At 42.6% G+C, this 12,660-nt stretch overlaps 1 protein-coding gene across 7 annotated transcripts in view; it reads right to left on the bottom strand.

Annotated features, from left to right (window-relative positions):
• The window catches only part of MCF2L2 (MCF.2 cell line derived transforming sequence-like 2), a 299,932-nt gene that overhangs the window by 235,375 nt on the left and 51,897 nt on the right, over positions 1-12,660 (bottom strand). For all 7 annotated transcript variants that reach the window (XM_055409620.2, XM_055409628.2, XM_055409637.2 and 4 more), the window contains exon 2: positions 806-889. In XM_055409620.2, the coding sequence (XP_055265595.2) occupies positions 806-889 (84 nt within the window). The remainder of the gene's footprint in view (positions 1-805; positions 890-12,660) is intronic.

Here is a 12,660-nt window from a genome sequence, read left to right as displayed (position 1 = left end):
GCTCCGCCATCCCTGGGATTCTCCAGGCAAGAACACTGGAGTGGGTTGCCATTGCCTTCTCCATTGATTAATGTTAGTCTTTCTTTATTCCTAATCAAATGCTTAATGAAAATTGATGTATTTAAATTAGATCCATTAGAGCTAAGAATAAAAGACAAATCTCTCAGAGAACAAATTACCTCAGCAACATTCATGAGCTCTTAAAACCAAGATTAAAGGTTGGATCTTGGTAGAGCATTCAATAAGAATATTGGAAGAACATCATGGTGGCAGCTAATGTCAGTACTTATTTCTTTTTCTTTCCTCAAAAACTTTTCAGCTCTATTCTCTACAACCTCAAAGAATTGTATTCATTGGGAAAGATCAAATCTCACCCAACAGCAAGAGGAGTAACATCTATGAGATCCCACGCTCCCCCTGCTGGACAATCCTCAGCTCATTCTAGTCCTGGGTGAGGCTTTGGGGGTGACTGAGAAGTGAAGTGGTTCAGTTGTGTGTGACTCTTTGCAATCTGACTCTTTGCGATCCCATGGACTGTATAGCCTAGCAGGCTCCTCCGTCCATGGAATTCTCCAGGCAAGAGGATTGGAGTGGGTTGCCATTTCCTTCTCTAGGGGATCTTCCCCATCTGGGGAATTGAACCCAGGTCTTCTGCATTGCAGGCAGACACTTTACCACCAAGGAAGCCCGGGGATGACTGAGACTTGAATATAATGTGAATCAAGTTCAAGAGGCTGGGCCCTCCCAGTGAGACCCCCCCCCGCCCCCAATGAAATCTAGAAATGCAAATGAATTTGCACCTTACCTGAAAGAATGGCAAATTGTCTGTGAAGTTGTTCAATTATATCCACTGCCACCAAGGGCCTGATTTCCTGCTGCATAATTTCACCTGTACAAATGAAATACAAATCAGGTTAAATTCCTGCAAATTATAAAGAGAATTTAAAGGAAGAAAGGGAAGTTCCACCACTAGGGAAATTTGGGATGTGGTTATCGAGATACGGTTATGGGCACATTATTCTCTTGAGAACTCAATTCCTGACAGGCAGGGATGGATCTGGTTTGATGCTTAAACACATGAGCACAGAAATAATTTCTAGTGCCTCTCCCAAGGTTTAGGGAGGGATCAACACAAGGAAGAAACCCTGAAGTTTAAGCTTCAGTAGCTTCACAGTAAACCTGCTAGGATGGTTTCATTACCAAGGCAGGTGCTTAGGGTCTGCTCACTTCTTTGGGTCTGTAGGACATTTTAAAAACAAACAATGAAAGTAACCACAGTTCATCTCAAACTGGGTCAGGAAACCAATCTGGGACTTACAAAAGTTCTTTGATTTTTATTTTTTTCCTCACTTCCTTCCTTTCTGCCTCTCTCCTTAGTCAACTCCATTCCTTTTTTTCCTCCCTTCCAGAATACTTCACGGAGCCTCTTCCAACTGGCAAACATGTTTAAGGATCTTAAATAAAGATGCTCCGCACTGAACCAAATGTTACAGGTTTCCAAAGCAAAAATTCAAATCTTTCAAGTACAAATTTACAAATGTCCTCTAACCCCAAAGAGTGATTTATAATTACTAAGACTGCTTTTACCCATTTGGGGAAAGGGGACTAGTGAGAAGGGAAGACTGAGTGGCATCTCTTAACCTGACCTGGGCAGAGGAAGACATTTTCATGCTTTCTCTGCCTATGACATTATTATCCTGATTTAACTATTTCCAAGGGAACCTCAAGAAACGAACTAGTTATTGTTTCTACAGCAGTAAACATCAGGTTAGATTAAGGCACAAACCAAATAACTTTGTATGTTGAAGCTAAACAGGTTATCTCAAGTGTTTTGGCATGGAGACAGGGTAATGTGATTTTCTAATACTGATCAATCGGAAGGTAATATTTGGGAAGCTTCTCCCAAAGCCTTGGTTTTCACTTCTCAGCTTTGGTGTGTAGGTTACAGATGATGCATATGGAGATGTACCTAGTAGATGCTACACAAACACTAGCTCTGTCCATCACTCTGGAAAGGCCTTTCCTATATTTGCTTTCTGAAAGTCTTAGAAGGGGTTGTTGCTGCTGTAAGTCGCTTCAGTCGTGTCCGACTCTATGTGACCCCATAGACAGCAGCTCACCAGGCTCCCCCATCCCTGGGATTCTCCAGGCAAGAACACTGGAGTGGGTTGCCATTTCCTTCTCCAGTGCATGAAAGTGAAAAGTGAAAGTGAAATCGTTCAGTCGTGTCAGACTCTTAGTGACCCCATGGACTGTAGCCCACCAGGCTCCTTCATCCATGGCATTTTCCAGGCAAGAATACTGGAGTGGGGTGCCATATAAGGGGTGGTGCTATTCAAACCCCAAGATGCTTTTCAGTGAATTCCATCACTTTTTCTGGAGGGAGGTAAACCCAATACGCTTTCCACTCTAAATTCACTAAAAATTCAAAGACTCCCGTATCACTGTCACAGGTGTTGCCTGCTACAATCAGTCTGCATGCAGTAACAACACTAAAGTCACCATTTTACAAAACGGGAAGGGCCTTCTCTGTTAGATTCACAAAGTAAAACTTCTAACAGTAAAAAGATATGAAGTCTGAGATCTGCTTGAAAATATTCCAGAATTCCCTTCTGCCAAAAACTACAAGGAGTGGGAGATGGCAGGTGGGGTTTGGGGGGGGATGAAACCAGATTGACAAAATGTGGATAATTGTTGAAGCTGTTTGATGGGTCCTTGGCAGTTCATTATACAATTCTTTTGCATATATTTCTATTTCCATAATAAAATTTAAGTTACAACTGGACAACAGCATAGAAAGTTTAAGCAGAAATAGTTATACAATTGAAGAGTTTTTCAGATTACAAACTCCCAGTGACCTGTGTTGTTATTTTTCCATACCTGAGGCAGTCTATTTAAGGGAAAGTGACCCCAGAGAAAAACCAAGATCATAAGATGCAATTTATTATTTTACCTCAATATTTGAGGTGTGCTTTAAAGTAAACATTTTAATTTTAACATTTGTTTGTTTATTTGGCTGCCCCAGGTCTTAGTTGTGGCACATGGACTCTTTCAGCTGTGGCATGTGAACTCTTAATTGTGGCACATGGGATCTAGTTCCCTGACCAGGGATCGAACCCATGCCACCTGCATTGGGAACATGCAGTCTTAGCCACTGGACCACTAGGGAAGTCCCCCAGTATAAACATTTTAAATTAAAGAGGAAAGATCTGAAAGAAACTATAGAAGTGAGTTAAGCTAACCATCCCCTGTCCCATCTCATTTTTTAAGTGAAGAAATGGAAAGATTCTGACCTTGCTTGTGGTCACACAACAATTTCAGTGTGGAGCCTGGGTCAGCCCTGGATTACATGACTCTAAGAAGGCAAGCGCGGAGAAGGCAATGGCAAGCCACTCCAGTACTATTGCCTAGAAAATCCCATGGATGGAGGAGCCTGGTTGGCTGTAGTCCGTGGGGTCGCTAAGGGTCGGACACGACTGAGCGACTTCACTTTGACTTTTCACTTTCACACATTGGAGAAGGAAATGGCAACCCACTCCAGTGTTCTTGCCTGGAGAATCCCAGGGACGGGGGAGCCTGGTAGGCTTCCGTCTAGGGGGTTGCACAGAGTCAGACACGACTGAAGTGACTTAGCAGCAGCAGCAAGAAGGCAAGCGTGATGGAGTTTCTAGACCCCTCGGCCTAGAGGAGCACTGACTTCTGCCACTCCTGAGATGTTGACTGGTGTCTCTCATCTTGGAAATTGCCCAGCACTCCAAAAAGATGTTCTCACCTGCCTCCTATGGTTACAAAAGGAACAATACTAAAATTGACGATTTGTTTTTCCAAGAATAGAAATGAGCCGATTTGACTGTGGCCCCAGTTTTGCTGAGAGTGGCATGGTTATCCTTGAAGACTTCCTAGGTCTCAGTGAAGGGACCTCATAACCCAAGCTGGCCTGCTGCAACAGAGCATGAAGTTTTCTCAAACTCAGTGCTGACTGAGCACATGGAGGTGTGACCTCAGACACTGGCTTTTAGTAATGCCTAACACTCTTGAGAGTCCCTTGTACTGCAAGGAGACCCAACCAGTCCATTCTAAAGGAGATCAGTCCTGGGTGTTCATTGGAAGGACTGATGCTAAAGCTGAAACTGCAATACTTTGGCCACCTCATGCGACGAGTTGACTCACTGGAGAAGAGTCTGATGCTGGGAAAGGTTGGGGGCGGGAGGAGAAGGGGATGACAGAGAATGAGATGGCTGGATGGCATCACCGACTCTGTGGACATGAGTTTGAGTGAACTCCGGGAGTTGGTGATGGACAGGGAGGCTTGGCGTGCTGTGATTCATGGGGTCGCGGAGAGTCGGACACGACTGAGTGACTGAACTGAACTGAACTGAACACCTGTGTGCCATGCTCGGTTCAGCCTCATTCATGCTCTGTACCAGGATAGACACATAAGACCAGCCCTTGCTGCTGGCAGGCCGTGCTACACACTCCTGTAGAGCTGGGGCAGGGAAGGGAGTGCAGGAACTCCTTGGTCTAAAGGAACACCTCCCCCTGCAGTGAGAAGGAAGCTGCCTCAGATCCATACAGCCCTGCGTGCTGAGGGCTGTTTCTGCCAGTTTCTAGCTGGGCAACCATGGCAAGAACATGCTGAACCTCAGAGTCCACGTGTATAAAATGGCTTTTCATTCTCCAGGAACAGCTGGGCACAGCTAGTGACAACCCACTGACGTGGTGATACCTGCTGCACCCTGCAAGTCCCTTGGTCCTGTGTGGAGGCTTCCTGCTTGCTATTTTGGATACTGTGTAAAGTTTGTCTCTTTGTATCCCACACAAGGCAAAGGGAAGTGGTAAGTGAATTTCAACACAATTTCTATCCTATGCAAAGTTATAAACAGGCCTGGGGAAAAACTTATCCCATTTCGGTCTCTGATATATATACAAACGTGTGATTATATGCTACCCTAGACCCTCAGTTCTAAAAATTCAGGAAGTATCCACAAAGGACTTTGAGGCCAGTACATCCCATAGGAATCCAGTAACAGGCAGCAAGCAACACATCTTTGTTGTTCACCACGCCCCAGCCACCCCCAACCCCTGTCTGAGAGCAATACAGACTTTGGGGCAGGACCCTTACTACTGACTACAACCTCCTCCTCAGGGCAGAGGGCAGGAGGCTGATAACACCTGATGCAGTTTAACTGTTGCAACTAGCAAGAAATAAAGGGCAATGAAACACTTAGCCTATGTTCTTGCTGTTCTGAGACTTGGGTCACACTGGGATTTAAAAGACTCAAGTATGGTCTGAGGAAATAGGAACCAAAACATAAATAAATAAACTAGTCATGAAATTAAAAGATGCTTGCTCCTTGGAAGGAAAGCCATGACAAATCTAGAGAGTGTATTAAAAGTCAGAGACATCACTTTGCCAACAAATGTCCGTATAGTCAAAACTATGGTCTTTTCCAATAGTCATGTACAGATGTGAGACTGTATGTGACTATATGTGAGCCCAAGCCTTTTTGGACTATAAAGAAGGCTGAGCACCAAAGAATTGATGCTTTCAAACTGTGGTGCTGGTGAAGATTCTTGAGAATCCCTTGGACAGCAAGGAGATCCAACCAGTCAATCCTAAAGGAAATCAGTCCTGAATATTCATTGGAAGGACTGATGCTGAAGCTGAAACTCCAATATTTTGGCCACCTGATGCGAAGAACTGACTCACTGGAAAAGACGCTGATGCTGGGAAAGACTGAGGGCAGGAGAAGTGGGTAACAGAGGATGAGACGGCTGGATGGCATCACTGACTCAATGGACATGAGTTTAAGCAAACTCCAGGAGACAGTGAAGACAGGGAAGCCTGGCATGCTGCAGTTCATGGGGCTGCAAAGAGTCGGACACGACTTAGTGACTGAATGACAAAATTAATAAGGGGAAAACGTATGATCTGACCCAAGAAGGAAGACCCTGTTTTGACAGACCGTGCTACATGTCTACTTTGCCCAGAGAATCTGGCAGGCAGAAAGGATGGAAGGATTCGCTGATAGCTGAACTAGGAATGGGACCAGGATCTCCATTCAGCCACTGTTCATGACACTAATGAGAGCATTAGCTCTGAGCCAGCCCTCACAAGACACTTTACAGATAACTCAGTTTTTAGTTAATAATGACAAAAAAGGAATGCACCTAGCACAAAAATGAAACTCCTCTTGCCATTCCATCCTCCTAGCCCTGCAACTAGAACAGACTTGACTCCTGAGAAAATACTTATAGACCAGAGGCTCTGAGAAATCAGCTGCTAGGTTGGTACAAAAAGCCACCATGGCATCATACTGTGTTTCACTTGTCTCTCTCTCTCTCTTCTTTTTTTCTTTTTGACTGCACTGGGTCCTCATTAGCTGTAGCATGCAGGTGGCATGTGGGATCTTAGTGTCCTGACCAGGGATCGAACCCACATCCTCTGCATTGGAAGATGGATTCTTAACCTCTGGACCACCAGGGAAGTCCCTCACTTCCCTTACTGGCTATGTTAGAAAGAACACAAACTCATTTTCCTTCTTTTACTGAGTCCTGTGCTATAGCAATACTTAACCTGAACCAGATGAATTAGTACTGAAGTCCTGTCCATGAGTTAACATTGAAGAAGAGGCACTTGAAAAGCAGATGAGAGAATTTTTTAAGGAGAAATTTAGAAGATTTTAAAAACCAAAAACACTAAAAAATGTCCAACTTCTAGTAGTCAAATAATGTAATTAAAAGAGCAATAGAATATCTCATTTCACCTTAAAGCAACATACAATGCTGGAGGTATGTTGGAAAACTAGTACTTCTGCATAGCCTTGGGAGTAAAGCTGGTAGTATCCTTTTGGAAACTAGTTTCACAATATTTTACCCACTGATGATTGCAGAGATTACATACCAAACCCCATATATATATATATAAATTTATTTAATCCTCAAAACAACTCTGCTGCTGCTGCTAAGTTGCTTCAGTCATGTCTGACTCTGTGTGACCCCATAGACGGCAGCCCGCCAGGCTCCCCTGTCTCTGGGATTCTCCAGGCAAGAACACTGGAGTGGGTTGCATTTCCTTCTCCAATGCATGAAAGTGAAAAGTGAAAGTGAAGTCGCTCAGTCGTGTCCAACTCTTAGTGACCCCATGGACTGCAGCTTACCAGGCTCCACAGTCCATGGGATTTTCTAGGCAAGAGTACTGGAGTGGGGGGCCATTGCCTTCTCTGCAAAACAACTCTAACAGCAAGCAATATGCAATTAGATTTGCTGGTCCAAGGTCAAGCAGAATGAGAATTTGAACCCAGTTCATTCTAAACTCCAAAGCCCAACATCTTAACCATTATAATACAGAGCCTCAATACACAGTCATCAAAATCGTCATAATCTTTTACCTATTCATTCTATATCTGGAAATATATAGAATGAGAAAACAACAAAATAAAAACGCTGCACATAAAAATGTAGACTAGAATATTACCTATAAAAGTGACAAAAATGGAAGAATCGTGATGTAATTATGAATATCATGTTCATAGAAAAAGATTTAAGATATAATTTCAAGAACAAAAGAATCATATGTATGGTAAGATTGAAGCCAGTGTCAAAAAGAAAGAAGAAAGCATGTGGTATGTGTGTGCGCACATGGATACAGGCATCTGAGAAAGGAATATACAAAAGAGTTGTGTGAGATCCTATGGTTACCCTCTTCAGTTTACATGGAGAAAAGTACACTCTGTAACCTTTATTTTTTATGCTAATAGGACTTTATTGAAGTACAATTTCTATCCAGTACAATAAGCAAATCTTAAGTGTACAGTTTGATGAATTTTGACACATACATTAATGCAACCATGGAAAAGATCAAGATAGGAAACATTTCCATCCCCCTAGGAAGTTTCCTTGTCCCCTGTCCCAAGCCCTGTAGCCCTCCCTCCCATAGACCTATACATTAAATATCACACAGGTACCTCTGTTCTCATGACCCAGAACTCAGTACTGGTAGGGCACATTGTACCCTGAACAGCTACTCTCAACACCATTGGGGCCCCAGGGGAAAACACCACCACATGTCTTGGTCTATAGCCTCAAAAGAAAAGGCGAACTGTATCCAAATGCTATGATGGCTTGTGGGCTGTGCCACTGCTGATGTCAGGGACAGATACCGCTTCAGAGTGCTGGGAGGACTGGAGCAGCGGAAGTGCTTAGGTAAGAGAAAAAACAAATTAATTAGCTTGTCAAAGTCTTCCTCTCACATGGCATGAATGCTGGAGATTCTTACATAATGAAACAAGCACTACCAACCATCAACATTCTCACATTTTTCCTTCCAATTAATGATGCAAATATATTCAGAATTCAAACTCCTTAAACACAATTACATTTTACTTAGATCACATTCAGTTTAGATCTCTGCTCTCAGTGGAGTTCAACTTATGTGAAAATCTCAATTAAAACAATAGTGTGTTTGCTGACATGATGAGAAAAAAATAATGACTTACGGATTAGAGATCTCTTTATGATTCATCCAAATTTCACTGGCCCATCAACACAACACTCAGATGTGTGCAATAATTCAGTGTATTCATCTTTGCTATTTTCTGATTTTTACTCATATAAAATCCATACCTCTTTGCATATTTTAAATCTTGTTCTTGTGGGGTACATTTGTCAAGGAAAAAAATAAAACAGTACATTTTATTTAACTGTGGCTTGTGGGCCTCTATTTGCACCATTTGCACCAGGATCTGCAAATGGTGATTTAAAATTGCTTTGAGAAGTGATGAGATATTATTAGGTATAAGGATTTCTGTTTTTGAACGCTTATCCAAATCTCTTTTATTTTTTCATTACCAAAAAAAAGTTTAAGCTTCTTGATTACTGTTGACATCCCACATTGTGCCCTTGCATGAGACAAGCACTGCACCAAGGTGGAAGTTTTTATGCAAAGAGTTTCCTTAGCAACAGTAGATGAAGATAATGTTCCCCTCAGGGCTTTCCTGATAGCTCAGTTGGCAAAGAATCTGCCTGCAATGCAGGAGACCCCGGTTCAATTCCTGGGTCGGGAAGATCCACTGGAGAGGGATAGACTACCCACTCCAGTATTCTTGGGCTTCCCTGTGGCTCAGCTGGTAAAGAACCCACCCGCAGTGCAGGAGGCCTGGGTTCAAACCCTGGGTTCGGAAGATCCCCTGGAGAAGGGAAAGGCTACCCACTCCAGTATTCTGGCCTGGAGAATTCCATGGACTGTATAGTCCACGGGGTCACATAGAGTTGGTCATGACTGAGTGACTTTCACTTTCACTTTCTGTAGTCCTTCATAACTCCAGGAGAGGCAAACCAGCTCTGCACCTGTGGTATACTGAATAAAAAGCAATCAAAGCCCTGCAGGAAATAAAGAAAATCTGTGAAAATACTTGATCCCTCCCCACTTTAAGGCTTTCAAGTTTTAGCACTAGGTTTCAAAGTGACAGGACCTGTATTTTAATCAATACTGCTCCAGATCAATGCTCTCAAATTACAATGATATATAAATCACATGCATTTTAAAATACAGATTCTGATTTAGTAGGCGTGGAGTGGGCCCAGAGATTCTGCATTTCTAACAAACTCTCTCGATGCTGCTACTTTAACAGACAAGCAAGCACATGTTGAAATCTGACTTTCGGCTATCCATGTTTCTTCCCAGTTGCTTACAAAGATGCAGCTCAGAAACAAACAAAAAAAGCAACTTTTGAGTTTTCCACTACTGCTTCTCCTATCATTCAATAAAAATGATCATCTATAATATTCAAAGTATTTTTGAAACTGAGATCGAATTGGTATAACCTTAGATTTCCTTCTGTGTTGATTTTAAGATCAGCACCCTAGGAAACAAGCCAACCCTGCCATGGGCACTTGTTTTACCTCTCCTTCAAGCACCAACTCCCACCCTACTGCTCAGTGTGGGCCCCTTACTGTTTACCTACCCTCCTCATTCTAGGACCTCTCCCAGCCTGGGATTCAAGAGAGAAGCAGTGTCTTGGGTACAATAATAAAATATGATCTAATGTCAGACTTTGTTTTTTTGGGCTCCAAAATCACTGCAGATGCTGATTGCAGCCATGAAATTAAAAGACGCTTGCTCCTTGGAAGGAAAGTTATGACCAACCTTGATAGTATATTAAAAAGCAGAGACATTACTTTGCCAACCAAGGTCCGTCTAGTCAAGGCAATGGTTTTTCCCATGGTCATGTATGGATGTGAGAGCTGGACTGTGAAGAAAGCTGATCGTCGAAGAATCGATGCTTTTGAACTGTGGTGTTGGAGAAGACTCTTGAGAGTCCCTTATACTGCAAGGAGATCCAACCAGTCCATTCTAAAGGAGATCAATCCTGGATGTTCATTGGAGGGACTGATGCTAAAGCTGAAACTGCAATACTTTGGCCACCTCATGCGACGAGTTGACTCACTGGAAAAGACTCTGATGCTGGGAAAGGTTGGGGGCGGGAGGAGAAGGGGACGACGGAGAATGAGATGGCTGGATGGCATCACCGACTCTGTGGACATGAGTTTGAGTGTACTCCGGGGGTTGGTGATGGACAGGGAGGCCTGGCGTGCTGTGATTCATGGGGTCGCGGAGAGTCGGACATGACTGAGCGACTGAACTGAACTGAACTGAACTGAATGTGATGAGATGAGAAAACTAAAAAATATGACGAATGCTCATTCAACATGGCATTCTTCCATACATTCTTCCGAAGTTTCACATCTTTCTAAAGCACTTAAGAGGGAAAAATATCTTAACACAAAGGAATCAAAATAGTATGACCTTATACATTTGAGCAATAAATGGATAATTTTATTTTTGCTTAAGAAAAAGCCCTGAAGGCTCTGGCTAAACATCCCTTCCCTCCTCTCTCAGTGTATTTATTCATTCAGGTACTATGAAAGTAGAATGAAAAAAACTGGACTTGCATCCCAGCTCTGTCACTAACCAGCTCCTCGATCTTCAGGTTCTCCCTCCATAAGATGGGAATGAATAATAATAATATCTCCTTCTGGAAGACTGTTATGACTATTATTACCATTTATTGAGCACTTTCTACCTACTGAGCACTGTGCTACATGCTGATAAAATAAAAATTCATATTGTACATGAAAAATTTAAATGTAAAAGTTTTTCCCTGCCCTTTGGCCTCCTCTCTCCCTTCTGGCATTTCTTATGCCTTAACCAGACCTCACCAATAGCAGAAAAACTTGCTCAGCCTTAAAGATCAACTTTTCTTCTATGGAGCCAGATATAAAACTCCTTAGACAATAACATTCCTTTCTCAATCCTGTAACCTTGTCTGTGCAGACATCTTTGGTGAACTCTGTGCATACAATGTCAATATATCATTTCCCTTAAAGACAGCAACTGGAGCAGAACAGATTAGTCACCTGGGCAGACACTGGGCTGCAAGCACCTAATGGGAGTTCTTAGCTTAAATACTTACTTATGACCTTATTAATGTCCAGTTCAGTTCTCGTTCAGTCGCTCAGTCATGTCAGACTCTTTGTGACCCCATGAACCGCAGCATGCCAGGCCTCCCCATCCATCACCAACTCCCGAAGCTTGCTCAAACTCATGTCCATCAAGTTGGTGATGCCATCCAACCATCTCATCCTCTGTCTTCCCCTTCTCCTCCTGCCTTTAATCTTTCCCAGCACCAAGGACTTTTCCAATGAGTCAGTTCTTCACATCAAGTGGCCAAAGAATTGGAGTTTCAGTTTCAACATCAGTCCTTCCAATGAATATTCAGGACTGATTTCCTGTAGGATGGACTAGTTGGATCTCCTTGCAGTCCAAGGGACTCTCAAGAGTTTCTCAACACCACAATTCAAAAGCATCAATTCTTTGGCACTCAGCTTTCTTCACAGTCCAACTCTCACATCCATACATGACTACTGGAAAAAACATAGCTTTGACTAGACAGACCTTTGTTGACAAAGTAATGTCTCTGCTTTTTAACATGCTGTCTTGGTCATAGCTTTTCTTCCAAGGAGCAAGCGCCTTTTAATTTCATGGCTGCAGTCACCATCTTCAATGACTTTGGAGCCAAAAAATAGAGTCTGTCACTGTTTCCATTGTTTCCCCATCTATTTGCCATGAAGTGATGGAACTGGATGCCATGATCTTAGTTTTCTGAATGTTCAGCTTTAAGTCAACTTTTATCACTTTCTCTTTCACTTTCATCAACAGGCTTTTTAGTTCTTCTTCACTTTCTGCCATAAGGGTGGTGTCGTCTGCATATCTGAGGTTATTGATATTTCTCCTGGCAATCTTGATTCCAGCTTGTGCTTCATCCAGCCCAGCATTTTGCATGACATACTCTGCATATAAGTTAAATAAGCAGGGTGACAATATACAACCTTGACGTACTCCTTTCCCTATTTGGAACCAGTCTGTTGTTCCATGTCCAGTTCTAACTGTTGCTTCTTGACCTGCATACAGATTTCTCAGGAGACAGGTAAGGTGGTCTGGCATTCCCATCTCTTTAAGAATTTTCCACAGTTTGTTGTGATCCACACAGTCAAAGGCTTTGGTATAGTCAATAAAGCAGAAGTAGATGTTTTTCTGGTTCTCTTGCTTTTTCAATGTTACTAGTTATATTACTTTTATTGTGCCTATTTTACAAGATT

This window comes from Moschus berezovskii, chromosome 1, assembly GCF_049115385.1.
Source record: "Moschus berezovskii isolate FMDL1 chromosome 1, NW_MosBer_1.0, whole genome shotgun sequence".
Taxonomy (NCBI): domain Eukaryota; kingdom Metazoa; phylum Chordata; class Mammalia; order Artiodactyla; family Moschidae; genus Moschus; species Moschus berezovskii.
The sequence above is the reverse complement of the archived record's forward strand: the minus strand, read 5'-3'. Positions and strand labels throughout refer to the sequence as shown.